Source organism: Oxyura jamaicensis, chromosome 4, assembly GCF_011077185.1.
Source record: "Oxyura jamaicensis isolate SHBP4307 breed ruddy duck chromosome 4, BPBGC_Ojam_1.0, whole genome shotgun sequence".
Lineage (NCBI taxonomy): Eukaryota > Metazoa > Chordata > Aves > Anseriformes > Anatidae > Oxyura > Oxyura jamaicensis.
The window spans coordinates 25,012,885-25,036,267 of record NC_048896.1 but is presented as its reverse complement, the minus strand read 5'-3'; the positions used below and the strand labels follow the sequence as shown (position 1 = coordinate 25,036,267).

The window sequence follows — 23,383 nt, the reverse complement described above, 5'->3', positions numbered from 1 at the left end:
ATCTGTGGCAGAGAAAAGTTTCACTAGTAGCCTTCTTTACCTGGCGACAGTCATATTTGGTCATTTCGGTCACAAGCAAATCAAAATTGCACATATTTTTGCACATTTTCCACATATGCAACACATTTAGCAGTGCACCTTTCTTTACAAGGATCAACTCTTAGTCTCACCTGCTACTGCACCAGACGATAGAGTAGCAACTAGTGGGGTCTTCGTTTTGGAATTGATTTGAGCTAGACATTTGAAAAGCAACCCATCCTTCGCCATAGCATAGATTACACGTGGCATTGGGAAAATGGATCCAAGAAGACTGAATAAAAAGCAAACACATGCAACATGGCAAATGCAGTTCATGCAGAGTTGTATATGGAAAAGATAAACAATGTTAATTAATGGCATGTACAGAAACAAACCTTATGATTGTAAGACAACCCCAGAAAGCCCCATAGCCCAAGATACTACAGATCAGACACAACCTGAAATATCTTTTTTTCGTGTAAAGTTGATTTTGGGGGGTTTGTTTGTTTTTGTTTGTTTGTTTGTTTTTCATTTAGGTAATAGAATTGCTTCATCAGAGAGAATTCAGGTTAGCAAAGTAACTCTTGGCATCACTGTAGTTCTTGGGCATTAGTGGACAAGGAACATGTTCCAGGTCACACTAACTGTGCAATTAAGCTTTAGTATTCCTGGAAAAAGTCCATCAGTCAGCAGCAGCAAATCAATAAGCATTAGCAGCATCTTTTATGCGCTACATTTCTATGTGAAGCTGCTGATTAACAGTAATTCAAAGTAAGCACCATACAGTTAACTTGGGCACATTATTTCTTTCAATTAAAGCACCTCAAGCCAAGCTTCATTGAGGTAATTTCTTTTTTTGGAAGAAGTAAAGGTAATTATTTTAGATTTATTATTAGCAGCACACAGAAAGCTTTTAAACTGTTGATAACTCAAGGCTCTTTTTAGATAGACTTCTTAAATTAGGTGGCTTCTTTCTCTCAGAGTGAAATAATTGTAATTACGAAAACCAAAAACATTTAAAGGACAAAAAGCAAATTCATAGCCAGTATAACCTCTGCAGCAAGCATAATATTTAACCAGTTGAATGGTTGCCCATGTTACTTAGGAAATCAATTATACCACTTACAGAAGGCCCAGCTTTTATGTACCACAGATGCTAAGTACCTCTGGTAATGCTCATGAGACACAAGCATTTAGGTTAGACACACACAAAATAAGTTTCATTGCACATGAACTGATGTATGAATGCTCCTTCCAAAAAATAATGTTTCCTGAATTAAGATGACAGTTTATTCTTCGAGTAAGGATACTGTTAAAGTCCACAGCTAAATTTTTGCTGTTTTGATTTTGTAAAATTTATTTATCCTATCCTTCTTTAAGTGAATTCACATAAATAATGGAAATATTAATAAACGTCTTTACCCAGAGGAAACAAGTTCACAACGTAACATGGTAAGAGGTGATCATATGAACCAAAAGCAATTATCCCAACTTTTTTGTTGTTGTTGTTAATTATACCTCTATATTTAGAAATATGAAATACAATTTCCTTAGATTTGTTCTAAATCGACATCAGTCAACAAAAACACTGGAAGATTACTCTTTCCATACAAGGAAATACAATACTTCTAAATACACTGGAAAGAGGACAGCAGTTCAAATTTCTGAAACAGTGTTTTCCCATCTCTGTTCATTTCGTTTTCCAGTATCAGTTTCTTTAATCTAGTTACCACTGTTATATATTCCACCATATCACTTTTATTGATATTTATCAATAAAGGGCAAAATTGCAGTTAAACCCTTCAAACTGGGGTTTGAAGGGTTGACAACTAGATATGAAGTATGACAACTAGATAGAATATAGCTATAATCCCAGAATGAACTGCATAAATATGATATTGTTCAGTCAGCTGTATAATTTATGTCTATTTGGAACTATTTTTTATGTAACTTTGGAACTATTTCCTCTTTCTGTCACCTCCTACATCAAAATGTTCCTTTCTTTTAAATCACTGTCCAGAGTCACCGTGGTCATCTTCAACAGGCTAATGCTCACCAGGGTTATCTCAGAGTACTGTTGATATTCCTGCTTAAGCAGGCATGGCTTTTTCCTTTGTGGAAAGCCAGCCAGTATTTGTGTCACTGAAGGTCACTTGAATGGCTCCTTACCTAAAAAGCTCAGGTAGAAGACTGGCATCAGCATTCTACTATCCCTAAATTTAAGCACCGAGCAATGTTCTATGCTATGAAAGATACCACGTCACAACTGGAGTGTGACTTATATGAAGACAAACTAATATATCTCATGCTTTCCCTGATCTTTTTAATCAAAATAAGATGCTAAGTTAAGGCTGCATCCACAGTTTCACAAGGGGGAATAAATGATCCTATTTTTACAGCTATGATCTATATCTCAAATACCCACAGGAAAATCATGGGAAGGGATGATGTCAGAAGACAGACTGGAGAAAAACAGACAGGCAATGAAGGTGAGAAGGGGAACTAGTTAACTGACTATTCAATTTTGCCTGCAAATACACAGAGCCCATAAAGCTGCTGAATCTTTGGGAATGAACAGCAAGAAAGGACAAAATGTGTGAGGTTTATTTCAGCCGTTAATAGAGAAAACTTGCAGGTCATATGTCTGAAAATACTTATTTCAATAAAGAAGTTTTGGGTAAAAAGTCAAGGAGGTAGAGTCCAATAACAGTACAGTTTAAAAAAGGAATAGAAATTAACACACATATTGTCATCAAGACCTGCTTAAGTCTAAAATGTGTGTAAAACACTTATGGATAATCTTTTGCATGACGTGAGCCTTCAAAATGAACACATGAATGTATATTTAAATGTCTTATACTACCCATCAGCTTTTCCAGAGAAAATCAGCATATCAAAGTCTTTACCTTGTGGACAAAGCACAGAGGGATCCCACTGCTACAACGTATTTTGCAGGACCCCATCCAACATATGCAAATGCTACTGGCAGAGGACTTTTCTCGTCTAGTATATAGTATGGCATCATAAGAGTCAGTGCAGCTGAAACCCCAAAATAGGCCATGAAGCAGACAAGCAAGGACACCACAATTCCTATGGGTATGGCTTTCTGAGGATTCTTGACCTCTTCTCCTGAAAAAAGGAAAAAAAGAAAGAAAGAAAAAAAAAAAAAAACAACCAAAAACTCTTACTATTACATTCAGCTTTAAAACATAGCAATGAACACAAATTAGTACTTTTGTAAGTCTAAACACTCAGAACCATATCTGTAATATAATTTTTAAAAACCTGCACAAATTAAGCTCATTGACATGGTATATAACGCAATATTTTGTTGCTAGAAATAGTTTAAAAAACAGAGGCATAATTGCTAGCTATAAAATACATTCAATATTCACAGTACTCAAACCCCATCATTTCTAGTTATTTTCCTATAATTTCTAAGTTCTAAGTACTCAGCCCATACCATTCATATATAAGCCAGCCTTGAGGAGAGAGATCTTATCTCAGACAATCAGCAGGTGATTAATATGATTTGTGCAGAAAAAAAACATATACCAAGCACTTCCCAGACTTAGAAAGCAACAATTAATTTATTTAGAATCAAAATAAAATAAGAAAAATCTCCTTCCTCATAGAATGATAGCCACATTCAGGAATGAACTCAGACTCATTCTTCATGGACTGAAGAAATTTCAGGACAAAGCAAAGGAAGGACAGTAAGCAGATTATGTTGTTTTGGAACCCCTAAAGGTGTATTATGAATACATATATATATATATACACAGACACATATAAATACTATACCAGTTGTTGCAATGCAGTCAAATCCTACAAAAGCATAAAAACAGGTTGCAGCACCAGCCAATGTTCCTGTGAAACCATATGGCATAAAGCCACCGCTCCCATATATACTGGTCACATTCTCATAGGATGAAAAATTCCTAAGAACAAAAATACAGCAGAAAAATAACTTATTTTTTATTATTGGTAGGACAAACATATCTTCCTCCCCTGCAACTCTGGAAAAACGTAAAAATGCTCTCATCAAGACAGAGTTCTGCTTTACAAAACTGTACGAGAGGACATTTGCATGTCAAAAATTGTATGACAAAAATAACAGTAAGTGGAATAATGCCTGAATCATGTAACTATCACCTTATTCCCTTTACTGTTTGTTGGTAAGAGTATTAAAATACTAATGATGTAGGAATCTGTTGTTGTCATACATTCTGCAGTTAATACATGGCTTAAAGACAAGAAGCCAGTAACTTCTCAAATAGCTACAGACAAGAGTGTCAAAATAAGACTTTAGGAAACTTTTTAGGAAACTACAAACATGAAAATAAAAATATTTTTAAGGGCATAAAGCACTTATCACTCCCATCAACAGAGCTGTCTGTTAACACCTGCAATAGCACAAAAGGAAGTATAACAGAAAATTGCTTGGACTATGAGCGAGTAAATTGATTCTTAAAAAGTAATTACTCCGTTATTGCAGTAAGGTTTATGAGATATTCTTCACTTATTTTCCAGTTGTCAGCATCTCCTTTCACAAAACCAGAAATCATAACGAAGAGTAGGACCAAGATGTTAATAGCAGTGAAAATTTTATTCACCCATGCAGATTCTTTTACTCCAAAAGATAATAGACCTATAAAATAAAAATAATTTTTAAATGTGAAGAGTCACAGTAAGAAAAAAAGTTATTTTCAAGACATTACACATACCAGTACAATGAATAATACTTTTTTTAAAAAAAAAAAACAGAAGTAGATTTTACACCTTTAAAAAGTGGTAGCACAAATTTAATAAACTGTCTGATAGCATGGCGACAAGGAAGTGTATTGGAAACCATAAAATGATAACTTTCTTTAATTGTATTCTTGAAATATTTCAAAATATTTTGAGCAATTTTTACTTACTGCTTTTCTGAGGTTTCAGTTCATATCTCTATTTCACGCTATGGAACAAAAATAGCTACAAAAATCTATGCTTACCAAAAACACTTTGGTAAGCATTTTGGTAATAATCTATTATGCACAGAACAAATAATTATTAGATTGAACAAATGAGGTTATTCATCTAAGTTTTTCAGAGCATATCCATCTCAGAGTAAGAGTCCCATTCCCTAGCTCATTAACAAAACCTTTAGAAGAAATGCACGCCTCCTGTTCATAAGTACTGATTCAAAGAGGTACTAGAAAAAAAGATTGATATAAAATACACGTGCCTTAGGTTGCAGACTAATGCATTTAAATGGTATGAAAGTTATTCCATCAGGGTCCTACTGTGTAACAATTGTAAGTATACTAGTAGTTTAATGGAACAGCAGGCAGAAAGCAGATCACGAAAAAATAAATAGAGTGGGAAAGTCACCCTGGCTTCTTTGCAAGTAAGCATTTCCACTAAGAACACATACATGCTTTCCCTCATTATCTAGAGATTAACACTGAAAATTTTACGCCTCTCAAGATAATGTCTAAAAAATTTCTGCCTCCACTAATGAGACATTTGCTATCTCATCATAACACAGAAGTTATCATGAGCTGCTCAAGTTTTCTTCCCTAATGGTATTTTGGTCACAGTTTCTAGAGATATGGGTTTTGATTCAGCCTGGAAATCTCTACACTGAAATGTGACTCACAGTGCAGGTACATCCTAAATCTAATTGAAAGCTGCCTTTTTGTTCTCGAATATTTTTCAATTTTTCAATTCGGGTAAGACCTCTAGTGAATACTGAACTGTTTCTAGTATTGGTGGAAAACAAGCTATACACCTGAAAACACGCATACAGCTTTCTTCACTTCCTTCACTCCTTTAAGAATGCTTGTGGAAAGCAATCGTTAAATGCAAACATACAAAACAAGTTTCAGCATTTTGGAGCTTTCTGATGCCTCCAAAGGCATAGCTTTGGTGTCAGTTTTTGCAATTTAAAAATATGACATGAAATGAAGATTTTCATGTTATCATCAATCTGTATCACAGGTTTAATAAAAAGTGATTATTTCATGTTTCAGATTCAAGAATTGTTCATATAAATTTAACTCCCAGAGTCATTTTGTCAGTACCCAAATGTATATCTAAATTGTTCAAATACTATTAAGGTATTTCTGACAAATCACTAACTACATTTTAACTTTTTTTTTTTTTTTTTTGCCTTTAAGAAACTGACATCACAGCCATCATAAATGAAGACATATCTGTCTCTTACCTGATAGAAGCAATATAAGAAATACAGCAAAAAAGTCAGGATACTCTGCCAGTCCAGAGTAATTCATTTTGAAGTAGGTTCTGAAGAAGTGACCAATCTGCTTTCCAAGAAGTTCATCAAAGGTGCCACTCCAGGCTCTTGCTACACTTGATGTACCTTCATAAAATACATGCATATTTAACGTTTTGCATGCATACAAGGGAATATAGTTACTTCTATTGACAAGGAAATAAAACTAAGCACACTGCTACATGTATTTAGAAAAACAGAGTTTGTGCTAAAACAGTGATAATTTTGAAATTTTAACATTATCAAAAGTTTCTACCTATTTAAATGATAACACATTATTCTACAACTAAAATATACAAATTTGTACTTCGTTTGTTCCCCAAACATTGCCAATTTTTTTCTATATCATTTATATTTGGTGTCATTCTGGAAGACACTTCTAAAGTTGAATTATGGTACATTAAACAATGCAAAACAATGTAAGAAAACGGTTTAATAAAGAACATGAAGGAAAGATTGCCCACCTGGAAATAAAGCCAAAAAAAAATCACTAGCAAGATTTATATTGCTAGTTAGTATTTAAGACCAATACTCTCTTCTGGTAAACAATATATGGGGCATAGCTAAATACAACCATATTTTAACCAGTTTCCTACCATGAATGCACTTTAAAACAAGTTATATTGATTTTGTAGTGATTTGGGCAACATTCCTGTAAGTAGATATACGTATGTATATACAGATAGGCATGCTTATACACAATATACCAGAACACGTACCTCTGGAAGGAAATGTATATAAATCAAATTTGTAATCTTTGCCAAAGCACTGAAGTAGTTATTTGCATGTCTGCCACATAAGCATTGATATTACCCAGATATGGAAAACTTTGTGTTTTATGGGGTCACAACATAGGACATCATTTAATTAGCATGAGATTATAGTAACAAGTTAGAAACGAAGCATCACGACTTCCTTGAAGGGAGATACTATAGTGATGGGGCCCTTATAAATGTATTTCTGTGTATGTTTAGAAAAAAATATTGATTTCACTGAAACTGTTCTTGCTGACCAAATACAGCAATGAAATTGTGTTTATTCCTGTGCATCATCACTACTGTCTAATAAAACTTTTATATGAGTTACTTAGTTCCTGCTGCTGAAGACGGACTGTTTACAAAGCATCTTGTCTATTTATAATGGCAATGAACAGGAGGAAAAAGCCTGATCAAATTACCTTGGTTATTTGATCCCAGTAGGAATAAAAAGAAACAGTAGCTAAATACAGAGAAAGAAAGACCCAAATCTGTAACTTTTGTCTGCTTTCTCAAGTCCCGTGTTTGCATCTTGGCTTACCTATAATATAAGATAAAATGAGATTCCAACCGGTGATAAAAGCCCACAGCTCACCAACAGTTACGTAAGTATACAAATAAGCAGAACCAGTCTTGGGAACACGAGCACCAAACTCGGCGTAGCAGAGACCTGCCATCACAGACGCCAGGGCAGCAATGAGGAAGGAAACAACAATGCTAGGTCCGGAATCAGATTTGGCTACTTCTCCAGCAAGGACATAAACACCAGCACCAAGGGTACTTCCTACTCCCAGTGCTATAAGGTCTACCGTCGACAAGCATCGACACAACTTGGAGTCCTCAAGGCTTTCACCGCCAACATTCTTCTTCCGTACCAGGCACCGAACAAAGGTCAAAGCTGGTCCACAGGGCAACATGGTGGATGGAGAGCTCTGAAATAAAATACATCATTGCAGTGCATAACAAGTACCCCAGAAACAGTGAAAAACAGCCAAAGCAAGGTATTTGCATGAACTTCAATCACACCTACTTATTAATATATTTCCTCTTTTCTATGGCATTAAAAAAGCCATCATGTTCTTTTTCCCCACAAAACACGAGGGATTCAGTTATATTTAGCACTTATTCCTCTAGGGAAAGATATCCATCATCTAGTTTTACTACACTGCTGTGAAAGAAAGTAAGACAGAAAGACAGACAGAAAGACAGACAGAAAGACAGACAGAAAGACAGAAAGAATTGCTTCTATTTATCTGTTGTTGGCTTCTTCATAACCATTTCTAAAATAGTACCAAAACAGACATCTGTCATCATTAAGGCTTTTAAGATAAGGATCATCACCTATAAATATGGATTTTTAAGATGTAAAACTCCAACATCAAGGCTATAAACACCAAAAGCTTTAAAATACAGCATTCTGACAGAATATCTTTTTGGATTCAAATGACATGGCTTTTGCCTTTAGAATTCACTTCAGTAAAAAACAGCTTGAAAGTAGATTAAAACAGTGTTTCTACTTCCCCCACAAACAAGGTTTCCCAGAAATAATTATCTTTAAAAGAAATGTATAAACTCTCCCTGGCACGCTTCTAACAAGAACCAGTAGGATAAGTACTCATCCCATGCCAACTGCAGTTTCTTCAGTACCCTGAGTGCTTGTCGCAGTGTGGGGTGCAATAATTTCTTGCCCATGAGGTCAGATTTTGTGGCCAGCTAGGTCCTGAAGGCCAGTGGGTGAGGAGTATTTCTCTGGCTTGTCATATGGGTGCCTGCTAAGAGGAACACTGGTGGTTTGCCCAGCTCAAACCAGATGGTAGCAGAAGGTCCAAAGCATTTGGCTGGAAGGCAGGACACTGAAATCCAATAGAAAATAATGTCTCAAAGAGACAGTGTTACTGTACAGGTCCTGTCTTTCTTTGTGCAATTGCATTATAGATGCAATATATATAGATGCAGTTTGGTAAGAATTAAGCTATGCCATCTGCCATTCTCCCCAAGCTGATATTTGTCATTGCAGCCCATACCATAAATATCTACACTGTGCTCATGATTTGTTAAGAGCAACCCTCATAAGAAATGAGTTTCATTATACAAAGATACTCTGCTGGTATATCCCTCCCCATACATATCAGTCTCCTGAATCAGTAACAGGCATTTCTACCCACAAAAGTTCAATGCACTAACAATGACTTTCAAGAGGGATGTCTCACTATGGCAGTATTTGATCCTGGAACAAAGACTCAGAAGCAAGAGGACTGCCATCCTGAATGCAAGATTGCCTGAAAAATATCCCCTTGGTTATTAAAGAGAGAGTGAGAGAGATCTGAGCAGAAACATGTTCCTCCTCTTCCTGTAGCTCCCCAAGCACACTGACTTGTCACTTTTATCTTTAAAGAGGGTTCATTAAAGTCTCCATGCACCTTTCAGGGAAAGGGAATTTGATAAAGCAGAGTGAATGGAAATGAATAGCTCCAGGCAATGATGTTTAGTGCCCATTAGAAAGGTGATGGCTGCCCCAGGACAGAGCAAGAAGGCAAGACAGGCAAGTTTCCAAGGCTCTCCTGCAATTAGGCTGAACTGCCCTTCAGACTCCCAGATATAAATATCTGCCTACGGTGTCCAGACTTCAGCCACTGAGGCAATTTCACACACCTTGGGAACCAATATGATGTGAATGATGGCAGACAGAAGATATACAGAAGATCTTCTCAGGGGAATCGATACTGAACTATTCAGGCAAAATCCCCTAGTGTAGCTCCTCAACTCTAGTAAAAACACCCCATTCCCTCAAAGGCAGGCTTCTTTGTCCTGGCTTGTACTTTGACAAGTATTCCCAAGACCATTACGTTTTCCTATAATGACACTTCTGAATCAGTAGCAATCACTTAAGATGCAATATCAATATATTCATAAGGCTGCAGCCCATGGTGATAGGCAGCAACACTATTGTGACTCCATGCCCTTCCCCTTAGCAATTTCTGTGTTGCAGAAATAAGGGTGGTTTTGTTTTTAAGGAGCGATTTATTACTTTTTTTTTTTTTTCTCCTCAAATGATAGATCATTTGGTATTTCATTAACAGGGAAAAGTATTCTGTCAGACTTCGTTCTCTGAACACTGATCAGTTTCCAAGACTTTTGTTATTCAAATGGCATCTCAGATTACTCTGTTCCTTTGCAATTTGGGACAAGTCCTGAAGAGTGTAAAGTCATTTATCACAATGGCCAGCTGGGTGGATTTACAGTTTTCTCTGCTGAGAGGCAATCTGTGTGACAAAATATGTATTTCTTCTGCTTCTACTTTCTCCTACTCCAGTGGAGGGAACAGGAGGCTGGCTCTTGCCAACCACAAGCCAGTAAGATGAAACACCTCTTCTGACTCAAACCCATTCATCTTTAAAAATTTGAGCACAAGCAAAGACAAGGTACAAGATACAAACCTTGTGTCTGTAGAGGGAAAAAAAAACTCATACTGGTGAAACATATCATTTTAAGTATATCCATCCTAACATGGACTTGAAGAACACATATCCTTCTGTGATGACCACTGCAATCTGGAATATCTTATGCTGTTCACTAATTATGTGCGAATATACAACAAACAATGTCTGAGTGCTGTTTCACAACTCCTGTTGCAATGTACCAAGTACAGAGTGCTGCCTCAGACGGGGGCCCCGTTCAGATTTGGCACAAACATCCAAAGAATCCAGCACCCATCACTTCATACTTGACGGGAAGCACTGGCAGGCTTATTCGGTCTCCACACGGGCCTAAATGGCATAGGAGGTGACAAGGTGTCTTCAGAAACCACTGGCAAGCTTAACCTTCTTCCAAGGTGCCACCCGCAAGGTACTGCAATGCAGAAGAAGGTAATCCAGAGGCACGACCTGGGCACAGGTCCGCAGGGACGCGTGCTGCCACACGAGCACACCTCACTGTCACGCTGTGGCTAAGCACGTCCCCCGCTCAGCCACTAGCCACAGAAGCAGGAAGGCTCCAGCAGAAGCTGGGAGTGCCTTTTGGTGGCAGCATTGTCCTGGACAAGCTCACGCTGACTGCTGCCACGGCACTGAAAAAGGAAGGGCCTTACTCCTGCTGCAGTGGAAACCTGCCTCTTCGCAGCAGGCTGACGGCTGGGGCCTCTGCTTCCCCGCTGCTTCTGCCGGCAGCAGCTCTGGCCGAGGCCCCTGAGGGCTGTCTGTGCACAGCTCACCAGCCCAGGCCCTTCTCCAAGGCCTCCTGGCGAGGCACGCTTGACAGCTTGAGCTTGACGCTGACCATCAGCGAGCGGGCAGTTATCCCTGAGTGAGGCGAGGAGCAGGCCCAAGCTGCTGCTTCTCCCACGTGTTCAAACCTGCACTAGGTGCCACGTTGGTGAAGTCTACTTTACAGAGACATCTGTCACAAGCAAACACCTATAAGCCCATTTGTCACCGACCTTGGCAAGATCCTTTTGCCGCAAACAACTCAGTTGGCAGCTTGCTGGCTCTGCCTGCACTGGGTCACCGCACTCCTGACGTCTCCCCTGGGTTAAGTTTTTCTTTAGCTACGGATTATTCTATAACACAGAAAACATCTCCAGCGGTCCTCTGAAAAGGGGAGGCCCCAGTTCAACTGCCCGGGACTTGAGGACCAATGGTCAGTCCGTGTTCAAGCCTCTCCCTTCCTTGAAAACATTCCTAGAAAGAAATGTGCAGCCGAGCACGTCACAGCTTAGTTTTACCCCTTCAACAGCATGCAACAAAGGGACAGGCGGCACTGGAGCACCTAGTTTGGACAGGAAAGGAATTGGACAGACCTATCTAACACAGAGGAAAAAACATAAGCTCCTCATGTCTCATGGACGTATATACTATATGTTGGAGTACTTGATTAAGCATGGATCCTTCTCTGCCCCTTACCGTCGTTTGTTCTGACAGACTCTGCTGCTGACAGACCCTTCTTAACTTCAATTGTTACAAGCCAGGAAAATTCCTGGTTGTAAACCAGCCATTGTACTGCTTGATCTATGGTCATCTGAATGCTAGCCCAAGCAGATGAGTTCAGCCTTGTAACTCATAGCAGGTCTCCCATTCAGATGGATGATCAGCCGTATTTAATGGCCACCTATTGCTAGCCCTCTTCTAGCAGGAAAGGTTTGGTATGAAAAAAATCGTGTCTACAAACAGAAAGCAAAGGGCAAAGTCTCCACATGGAAAGTTTCTGTTCATCTTTAAAACTGCACTGACTACTTCATAGTCTGTAAAAGCCACCATTCTCACAAAGTATTTTCTATGTGAAAAAAGCTAACAGCCTCCTACCCCAAAACAAAACACAAACAAGAGGTGGATATTGATAGAGCAGAAAAGTTACTGTTATATCATAAAGTCGTTGTGCATTGTGCCACATATGAATTTCAAAATGACATTTTAATTACGCTAAATGAGTGATTTAAGTCAGTACTCATCAAACCCAAGATGTACATGGAAAAAAACAACTTTTGATTAAATAACCTGTGTTGCAAGTCAATATTTTGTACTAAATTTTCCATTAAAACTTCTAATAACAGTGATAAAAATTCTCATATGAAAAGCAAATATTATATAGCCACATAATACCTCTGAAAGTTGGTATGCTGTTATCGAGATGTATATTTAAAGATTTCTTAAGCAAAAGTAATTTAATTTACTTCTAATCTATTTTGTTGACTTCATATTATATGTTGTAATATACTTCATTAGGTGCAGTAGTTTTACACGTTCAATAGCATATAAATTATGGAGAAAATACCCCAACAAATTTGTAACATACTCATAATGCAGAAATATAAATATATACAGATTAATTCAGAGTCTTTCTTCAGCCTCAGTTTCCTGTAAAAACCTGTGAAAAGTTTTACCAGTGGCACCAGTTGTTTTAACTCTGTATAATTTTGGTGAAAAATCTTGTTTGCGGGATTTATTATCCAAGATATGTTATTGCAAGACCTTATTCAAAGTTGCAGTATCTAGTGCAATAATACATGAAAGTAAAAAAATAAAAATAAAAATCAGAGGTTAAGCATAACTATAGTCTATGATTTGTACGTGTGCACACAAATGCCCATGCAATACATGATTATACAGCAACTGCAACTTTTTGATGTCCTAAAAGTTGATGTTGTGCCCAGGACTTTCAAAAAATTTCCAGTATCTTGGAATATTTAAAGCAGTGCACCCAAGTAATGTGTAAGGCCCTAAAACTGGAAAGCAGCACCTGTAACAGAATATGCATAAATGGAAAAGGAAAGATTTACTACCTAAAAGCAGAAATACCTTCCATTCAGACTGAGATGGAAAACATAAATCACATCTTCTGTATAAAGACCTTAATTTGCACTTAGAGACAAAGCAATGTAAAGCACACTAAATTTAATACTGCATAGCACAGGTCTCACTGTTCAAATAGCACCTATGTTAAAAACAGAGTTTCATATGAAAACCTGCATTGTTTTCAGATAGCTTCTTTTAGCATTACAAACCTGATTCAGAGCAACTTCTGGCAGGCAAACTTCTGCTTCTCTTGCCCAGTCCTGAACTTCTGCAGTCCTAAATGTCAGAGTAATGGTTGAAAGTGATTTTATTGAAATATTTGCTTAAAAGCAAGCTGTAGGTGGTGTGCGAGCTGCTGCGGCAGAGGGGGTGGAGGCTCCACAGCCCCAGGTGATTGGAGAGCTGGGAGCTGGCAAACGATTTGCCCAGCGAAGGCGGGGAGTGAGAAAGTCTTGCTGCTGTTCAGATAAATCATATCTACCCTCTTTGCATCATAACATCTCGTCAGGATGCCGCTTTCTACACTGGAACACCCCTGTCTGCTTACATACAAAGCATACCCAGGTGAGAAGGTACCCCCCATTCATCCCCGGGGGACTCTTCTTAAACATCCTGGATGACAAGAAAAGTGGGGATGTAAAACTTTGTCTCTGACATGAAATCTAAGTCTTCCCAGCTTTCACATTTGCTGCCCTTGTAAAAAACAATTTGACTTTGAAGTGTGCTGAGCTCTTTGAGCACCACTTTGCAACACTTTGAAACCTGAATCGTAGAGCATACCATGAAAACTGCTTTTGCTGAGTACATTTGTAAAGAATATAATTAATTTGAAAAGTATTCCTGTGATAATAAACAAGGAAGAAGAGTCTCTATTTACAGTGTGGTTAGAGACCATTCTGCTGAACTGGGGTAGACACACCATATAGCTTCTTCTACTTTATATGGCTTGAAATGTAAAAAATTTAATTCAGTCTAATGCTGAAGACTGGAATTAGAATAGTCCAAATATTCCTGTGACACGATCAATAAATAATCCTCAGTTTCTTAAAAATTAGCTTCCAGAATAAACTAAACTCCAATGGATAATATACAGCTGTGTTTTTACTTCTTTCAGTGGCAGACAATTCCACCCCAAACAAGCAGTAGAATTTCCAGTCAACATTATTCACAGTATATTGTTTCTCTTAAAACACTTGTCTTTCAGTATCTCTCTTTTTGTTCAGAGAACATTAAAAAGATGCTAAAAGGCATAGGGAGGAAAGCTCCAGTGATGTCAATGCTCTTGCTTCCCCTCATGCAGAGCAAATCCCTGCTAAATACAAACTGTGTCTCCTTCCTAACTAAGCCTTGCCCACTTCTGAAGTTAAGGGAATCTCCTTGTTCTCATAACTCTGCTTTCCAGAAGTTGCATGGTACCATCTCCACTGTAGATCTCTCCATGTCAGACCTAACTGCCAGGAGCTCATTATCAACCCCATTCTCCTATCTCCCTCTTTAAAATTTAGCCTTGGAAACATCCAGTCAGAAGACAAAAACAAGTAGTTATGATTGAGGTTTAAGCTGCTAATTGGTTTTCTTGGGTGAAAATAGAAAGAAACGGCTATTAAACAGCATCATTCTCACCCATTGCAACATCTAGGCATTTATTTCCCAATGTTTCAGCCTCTAAGAAGTCCATTAATAACTTGGTATTTACTTGCATGGATTATAGTTAACGTCCTCAAGGCCAGTGCTGAATCATTTCTATGTAGATCCATTAGAAACTCGATAATGCATAAACTAATTTATTAATCATGGGAAAACATTCCTCCTTAAGATAAATAAATACTGTAACTACCTCGTAATCTGTTGAATACAGAAACACTTCTTGACTCCTAACAGCTAGCCTTCCCCCCAGATGAGCTGAGCATGAGGCTAGCCTGTTGGTGGTGTTATGCTCCCTCCGATGGCTCTCCAGTAGGCTCCTGCTGGGTTAGTGGTGATGCACTGCGCTGGGCTATGAATTTCTGCCACACCTAGGGCTGGAACCCCTCTCTGGCATATCACCACACGTAAATAGTTCCCAAGTGGCTTTATTAATAAAAGACAATTCAGCAGGGAAAAAAAATAATTATTGAGAACTACTGCCCACTTCTTCCTAAATGTGGCCATAGATGTGGTAGTGAAGGAGAATGGGCCCAAATTTAACCAGGGGAACTGGAATTCTTTATTTCCAAGAAGGTAGAACAAGCTGAAGAAAGTAGTTTATTTTCAAATTTGCATTCTGATAGATTTGTTAATTCCCTATAATCATAGTTCTTACTATAGCATCTAGAAAATACCTATAAAATCACTTATGGACATTTTATGCACTGTTTGAATTTGTAGATACACACATTTCAAAACCTCTTGCACTGTGCAGAATTAGCATAGACCTGTCAAGGGCATGTTGTCATATTCACAGAGCAAGACAAACAGTTCTTGGTATTAAATACACAAACCTGGTCAGACTGAGGCCGACAGCAAAACTGCAAGTTATTATTGTTGGGGTCAGGATTTGATTCAAAATAAGGACTTTGAATTAGGAAACAGGAGGAAGTAGATAGTAACGACAGAAAGGACTAACCCTTACTCCACCAACAGGACACAACCACAGCATGACACAACATTGCTCACACTTTTCCACAAGAAGTATTTTAGGGATGTCAGCTGTCCCCAGACGAGCTGCAGTATACCCACACAGCTTCTGCATGACTCCCATTGGGAGACCACAGGCTGGGGGAGCAAACCAGAAGCTATTTTACCTGCCAGTGTAGACAAACCCTAAGGATACTACAAGTACATAATTCTCTTCCCTAACTTCCTATAGTATTCTGAACACAGTCTGTACATGTACGTGTCTTATGCAGGGAGCAACCCCAAACAAAAACTCTTCCCGTTTGGCTCCCAGTTTGTTTCTAGTGACAAATCCAACAGCGTCCTGACCAACAACATTACTTTATAGCTTCGGTTTTGGCTTTAGAGAGCTTTGGTTTTGGCATTTTCAGCTCCTTAGCAACTATATCGTACTTGGATTAATCTAGTGCCTCGTCCAACAGTTCTCTGACTCCAGGGATTTTTGCAGCTCATTCTTGCCATAAAGAATTTGATCAGAAATTCTCTTCTTGCTATGAAACAGCTGACCACATTAGAAAGAATGAACTGTAAGAGAGAACTATTTTATGTGTTTTATTTTGCTACAGAAGGCTCCTTTAAGACTTTCTCTTCTCGTGTCAAAAGAGTATGAAGATATTGAAAGAGATTTATTCAGAAATTTATGCCCAGGGAATTGAAAAAAAAAATAATTTACATTCATTTGCAAAAATAAACTCTTGCATGGACTAAACCAAAATACTGTTGGAGCCCAAATGACAAACTGATTAAAAGCTGCTCTGCTGTTGTCTCTGACTTGTCTCACAGCTACAGCCCAGCAGCTCCAGGCCAAAAAGGCATGCTGTTTTACATAACCAGAGGCGTTAGCTCTGCAAAAGCGTATCCACGTGCTTGTCCATATGGCTACCCATATTGTGTGGAAGTTAAACATGAACAAAAGTGCTGGCAGGACTGGGGTCTAAGTGAACCATTACAATTCCTCGAATAGAAATCTAAAATAGAGCCTGCTGCTTCGCCTTGGAAGTCAGGACTTTGCAGCCAACTGTAACAAAGGTAACTTGACATCCACAAGAAAAAAAGGAAAACACGACATGGTTTGTACAACTTGTGTAACTCCAACAGGATTTGAGAAGATGTATTAGCATTCATAAAAGGATTCATGAAGTGCCAGCAGGAATCTTTTCTGTGTCGAGATAAATAAAGTAATGACTGTCTTGATGTAATCTTCTAGGATGATCCCATACGTGGCCATTCAAGTCTCTCAGTCAGGTATCTACATGGACACTTGTTTCCATTGGATGCCTTAGGATCCTTGATAGCAAAAATATTTTAAAACGTAAAATATTAAAAGATTTATTATTTTGAAATTCACTGAAGTTCTGGAGTATTAATTCATACAAGTTTTAAACATACTATTCAATGTCCCAGAAACTTCTGCAATGCTAGTAGTGGCTCTGAGAGCTGATATCCATGTTAACTTGAACTCGGGAGAAAAAATGGCTCCACTCCAAGACACAGCAGAGACAGCTGCTTTAACTGCAATGAGTCAAAATTAATGAAGTTCTAAAAGCAGAGGAACAAACTGCAAGCTAAAGTACTGTCTCGAGTATAAGAGAACTAGTTATGAATTCTTTCAGCACACGGGTTTTTGATTTTTAATTGCATGTTAGACCATGTATCATTAAGAGGGCTCATTTCTGCATATGAAAGAGATCTGTCAATGAGGGCAAATAGATCTGGCAAGGAATTTTCTGACTATAAAACTGGAAAAATCCATGCACTGAAGCCAAATATTCCCATAAGGACAAACCAGATTCAAAGGAACACAAAATTTAGAAAAAAATAGTCCAATTAACTATTGGTGAGGATATGCATAGCTCCCACCTCTGAATATTCTTCATAGTATTAAGAAAAATGAGTCTGTATTTACATATGAAAATCAAAGCCCAGCTTCCCCCCCTCCAAAAAAAAAATCAATTCAATCTATGTGCTAATCTACATAAAACAATCATAAATATGTGAGAGAAAGATAATCTTTATAAAACACAATGGTAGATTAGACTAACCCTATAATGTTGTGATAGGATTGTTTCTGAAGAAACTGAATTACAATTCCACAGTCTTCAAAGGGCTTCCTATTTATTACAATACATTTATTTCAGGTTGTTTCTCATAGTTTAAGCAGCCTACTGAAATTACTTCCTACAGAATATGGTACAGATTAAAATAAGTTATCACTTGCCAATTCTCTCAACTTATTGTTTAATAATTCTCTTTCACTTTGTACTTAGAAAGAAAAATACCTCAAATTCTGACCTTCTGTAAGAGAAATGTAACACGTCCTGTTAAATATATTATTAGACTAATATGGGCAGGAAGAATAGATCTGCTAAACTGCACTTCATGTGTAACAACATGAAGGGCCACATTAGGCACAAATTCCTACTAGCTATTTTGACCCAGGAGTGAGTCATTTAACCTAATATTAAGCACGTCCCAAGCTACTACCAGCTATCATTTGCTGATCTCCCGATATTCCCAAAGGGGCTAAAGGAACTGTTTGCAGTGCTGACTCATAGAGCAGTCCCCAAGTCTAAAATCGGAGTTTTGGAGAAGCCTTGAAGAAGGAATGTATCTATTTAAAGCCATGCTCTCTAAAAAAGAAAAAAAAAAAAAAAAAAGGAGTAAATAAATCCACACATGCTTTCTGGCGCGAATCCACACCTTGAGTAGAGTGCAAATACAAATAGGGAATTTTGATAGAAAAGCTTGTAACATATACAAAGAAGAGCAAGAAAAGCAAAGCTGCAACTAAACTCAATCCTTAAGTGAAAGTAAAGCCAATTTTTCCAGGGCTGAAACAAATGGGTCTGACATCTCCTTGGGGGCCTGGGAAAGGAGCACCAGAGGTGGCTTCACATGGTGCCTTGGGAAAGGGCCCGAACAAGGCCCCACACGGCCTACGACACACAAACTTATTTTCTCCAGTAGAAGCACGAAGCCACAAGGTGTCTTCAGTAAGAGCAAAATGTGGAAGGTTTAAAGGATGCAGAATGAGCCTGAGATACTCTGTCACCGGAGCACTTGCCCCGGCATCAGGGCACTCAACCCTGGTACTCTGGAGCTTTTTCTCCGAAGCTGTGAGTTTCTTCAACATGGAAGAAACTGTGGTTTCTTCAACATGGAAAGAAGCAGGGCTTCTTTCAGCCTCAACCAAGGTCACAACCTGAAACATCCAGCCCCTGCCTCTCTTGCCTCCCACTTATCCCAATATTGCTCTTGAGCTCCTGCTAGTATCCTGCTCCTGCATGTATCCTACATGTAGTAGATTAAACCTCTGCTAACAAGCCTCTAGCGATTTTTCTACAACCCTATGGAGAATGTTTCTCTAGCACATATTCAAGAAAGATCTAATTGTACTTTTTTTTAAGTAGGTACTAAGCACATTTTATAGCAATTATCCTGGCCTATGTAAATGCAAAGGCTATTCTAAATTGCACTTATATCTCAAAACTTAACAAAAAAATTTACTAAACTTTTACCTAAACAGTGGGGCTCTGAGTTATTTATTATGAAACGTTATATCATTATTTACAAATTAAATATTATATCATTTTGTTATTATCATGTATTATTTATTATTAAGTGTTACATCATTATTATTTTCAAAATGAGTACTTTCTTTAATTGTTTCAAATACATTTCCTTCACAGTTTTTTTAAGGTTGTCTTTTTCTAATGATCAATTTTTATCTGAATTAACCAGCTCAAAATTCATTGTCTATTCCCTCTATAATACATCATCATATATGTGTGTATATATATGTATATTTATATATAAACTTCTGTAATACATAATCTTTTTCTCAGTTTATTTGGATTTTTGGTTGTTGGGGAAATATTTACGTTTTAATTTAAGCTCTTTCAATTAGAAAGGCTGAAAGTATTAGCTTTTCTTGTATCAAAGTGGGAAAGCTCCAATATTACCATCTTGAATTAACATTTGGTTTTCTTATTTAAAAAAAAAAAAAAAAAAAGTTTGGAAAATTTCTATTAGCTCCATTTCCACTTCATTCCAGAGGTATGCCATTAACAATAATTTTCCATGATGGAAAATGCCTGAAAAAATGATATGCAGCTTTCTGTTTTTATTTACTGTTTTTAATCAGTAACAGGGCTTTACCTCTTACCCCATGGTTACTAAGTTTCCATTACATCCTCTTGTGCAAGACGTTAGCAAAAGCCTAAATCAGATCAATTCCACCTATATTGTCCTCTTCAAAACCAGCCAAAATTAAAAAATAAATTAAAAAATAAATAAAGCCTTGCCAAACCAGTAGAGCTGTACATGCAAATGCAATCCTTGATTTTGTTTTCTGGTCTAATACAAAGACATGAGTAATGACTTAAGGATGAATTAAAATCCCAAACCTTTCTCTGCTGAAAACTGTACTAATTTGCACAAAAGCTGGCGATTTACTAGAAAAGGCTCTGCCACTAATTTTAAAGTAGAAATCATGAGAGCCCTTCCATGTGCTTAAACTCTGGAGGTGGCTGCTGAAATTGGTGTAAAGACTACATATTTTTTAGAAAGGTTTGGGCTGTGTGCTCCTGTGCACTCCACAGGGCAACCTCAATGGGAACAGCTCAACAACACAAAAAGAAGCATCATTTTGTGGTGTAACAATGGAAATTAAGTGAAGAACTAATGATTCATGCTTCATTTCCCTCCTTCCTTCCCATCTCAAATTTTACTGAAATTTCAGTTTTATCGAAAATTATTGAAAATAATTCGATTTTATATAAAATGCATTTTTTTCCCGTGGGGGCCAAAGACGGGAGAAAAGAGAGTGAGGGAGAGAGAAAGGGTGAATCTATCTAATTTAAAACTAAAGGAATTCATGGATTATACTGTAAATGGCTTTGCTTCCAAAAGTGTCATGGAAGGAAATAAATTCCTGTCTCACTTGCTTCTATATGCCTTTTTAGGGGACACAGAAAAGATGACATTTTAAATGGATTACAGAATGCCCTCAGTACCAGATTTAGCCACTTGCAACCAATTCTGAAGCATTTTTAGAATAACAACCCCTTCTCTGAAAGCCTAAAATGCATAGCAACTATGACCGCTTACTTTCAGAGATTAAATTTTCAGAGATTAAATCAACCATTGCATTAAATCAACCATTGCAGAAACTACATCCCAGACACATCTTTATCTACCTCCTTGTTAGCTTTCCTGTTGAAAAAAATCAATAAATGAATAAATAAATAAATAAGAAGTGATATAAGATTGAGTAATAGTCTTTCAATAAAACATTATTTGAAGTATGTATCTGATGCCACTAGGTCACTAAATCAAGGTGCCACGAGTTTCTCAGCATGGGACACCTGAAATGAAGTATGTATTAATAATCTGCCAATTAGAGCAGGTGCTAAAAGCCAAGTTTGTTTTCTCTTGCTTACAGAAATCTAAAAATGAGATTCACACACTGCTTGTTTTCCATATTTCATTTACCTTAAGTCTAAGGCAGTAAGAATTCAAGAGATTCTTACACAAGGGCTTTGACAAATCTCCTGTGCAATCAAATACTTCTCTGAAACAAAATATTTAAAGTAGGATCCATCTCTGGATTGGTAGGAACTTTAAAAATTAAATCAGAGAAGTATTTTGATTCCATTCCCTGAAAATGGCATGCCTAACACCATGAACATGCCCCACACCAGTGGTTGGTTATCACCCACAGCAGAGAGAACCAGTGCATTAGGCACGCTGCTGCCATTTATTTTAGGTTTATAGATGAGACCAATACAAAACAACATAAACAAGAACAGTGAGTTCACATGACATGAACTCCTTCTGTGAGGTTTAATCCTAGGAGGGTTAAACAACACTCTGTTTCTGAGGTACCCCCCAGCATTCCCTGGGGTACTTTTTTCACCTTGCAGAATCAAACAGCCCTTCTTTCCAATATGAAATCCCCCAGATGAAAAGTCACTGTGAAGAAGTCCCTACAGCTACCCTTTCACGGAGCATTACCCTTTGACATTAAATGCAGACAGTCCAGCCAGCTGGTCTGAATGTACACTGTGCATGTCCACGTCATATAAAACCTAACATCTAAAATTATTTATAACCGAGGCAACTAATGCCAGAGAGTTCCCTCTTCATTCTTGGCTTTAAATAGCACCACTACATTTAATGCACCAGGAACAGCACTTGAAGAGCATTATAACCTTCATCTGAGAAATCTTCAGAAAAGGCTTTCAAATTCATCACATTTCTCAATCAAGTCAATAAGCAGCTCAGCTGCGTGTAATAAGTCATGCTAACACATGACCAAGACTGTAAAAGGCAACAAAAATCGACACTGACCTTGCTAGTCACACTCTGGGATCTCGATCACAGATATCCGGGAGGTTGAGCAATGGTTATGGGAAGTGACCCCACGTTAGCCTGACCGTGCGCTGCAGCTTTCCAGGCAGCTTGCGCTTGCACAGCCCAAAGGGCTCCATTCTGCCACGCAAGACGGCACTGCAGGTAGCAAGGCTCTGCTCAGCATCTTCAAAAGATACCCGTAAAACCCTTAGTGAGCTTCCCTCAAGAAAAGATGTAGGGTTCTCCATTCCTTCGTGTCTTAATCAACTCGCAGCCATGCACAAGAGTTGCATAACCACGGCGAAGGCTGCCACCTCGCAGACCTACGCAGGTCTGATTGACTACACCGAGCCCGAAATGTTGGCACGTCTGCCTGAAGAAACCAGATCTTCGCTCCTGGTACAAAGCCAGAGCAAGTGCAGCAATAGCAGTAGAGACATTCTAGCAGGGAGTAAAAAGCATGTAAGACAGTACAAATAAAGGTTCATAAAGTGATGAATATTCTGAAAATAATACCTGGCACATGGAATCACACAAACTTCTCAGACAATGCCCTACAAGTGTGTGCACGCGTGCATATGTTGTCCCAAACCAGACAGCATGACGGTTCTGCACTTGCAATTTTATTTTCAATATGACTTGTCTGGAGGGCATTAGAAGAGCTGGCAGCTTAGCAGTTCAGCAATTTGTTCCAGGAGGCTGTTCTGCTCATAAAAATTAAATGTCACATGAACATTCCGTTGCATTTAGTGTACCTGTGAAGATACTTCACTGGCTACCAAACAACACGGAGGAACAAACTAGATGAATGTTGCTTGCACCGAAATAGCGACGCACTAGTAAAAATGAATTACTCGCAGCTGTGTTGTCAGGACCATCTGGATCACACAGCAACTGGGAAGTGACTGGGACAGCCCATCTCGTCTCCCAGACACAGATCTGGTGAAAGCCAGTTTTCAATTTTGTGCTGCTGAGCCAATGGAAAGCCCTATAAACTTACGACTCTTAGTTCTACCCTCAGTGAACACAGACCA

The 23,383-nt window shown here is 38.1% G+C and overlaps 1 protein-coding gene across 6 annotated transcripts in view; it reads right to left on the bottom strand.

The window, feature by feature from the left end:
* Window positions 1-23,383, bottom strand: part of SLC7A2 (solute carrier family 7 member 2) — a 47,383-nt gene that overhangs the window by 8,800 nt on the left and 15,200 nt on the right. Inside the window, exons 1-8 of one of the 6 annotated variants that reach the window (XM_035325121.1) lie at window positions 22,347-22,655; window positions 13,550-13,616; window positions 7,595-7,985; window positions 6,230-6,385; window positions 4,504-4,669; window positions 3,823-3,959; window positions 2,925-3,147; window positions 171-310 (exon numbers count right to left, since the gene is read on the bottom strand). In XM_035325121.1, the coding sequence (XP_035181012.1) occupies window positions 171-310; window positions 2,925-3,147; window positions 3,823-3,959; window positions 4,504-4,669; window positions 6,230-6,385; window positions 7,595-7,970 (1,198 nt within the window). In that variant the 5' untranslated portion in view covers window positions 7,971-7,985; window positions 13,550-13,616; window positions 22,347-22,655. Of the gene's footprint in view, window positions 1-170; window positions 311-2,924; window positions 3,148-3,822; window positions 3,960-4,503; window positions 4,670-6,229; window positions 6,386-7,594; window positions 7,986-13,549; window positions 13,617-22,010; window positions 22,030-22,346; window positions 22,657-23,383 lie in introns of those variants that run through there. The other 5 variants (XM_035325118.1, XM_035325120.1, XM_035325123.1 and 2 more) reach the window with 5 other exon arrangements.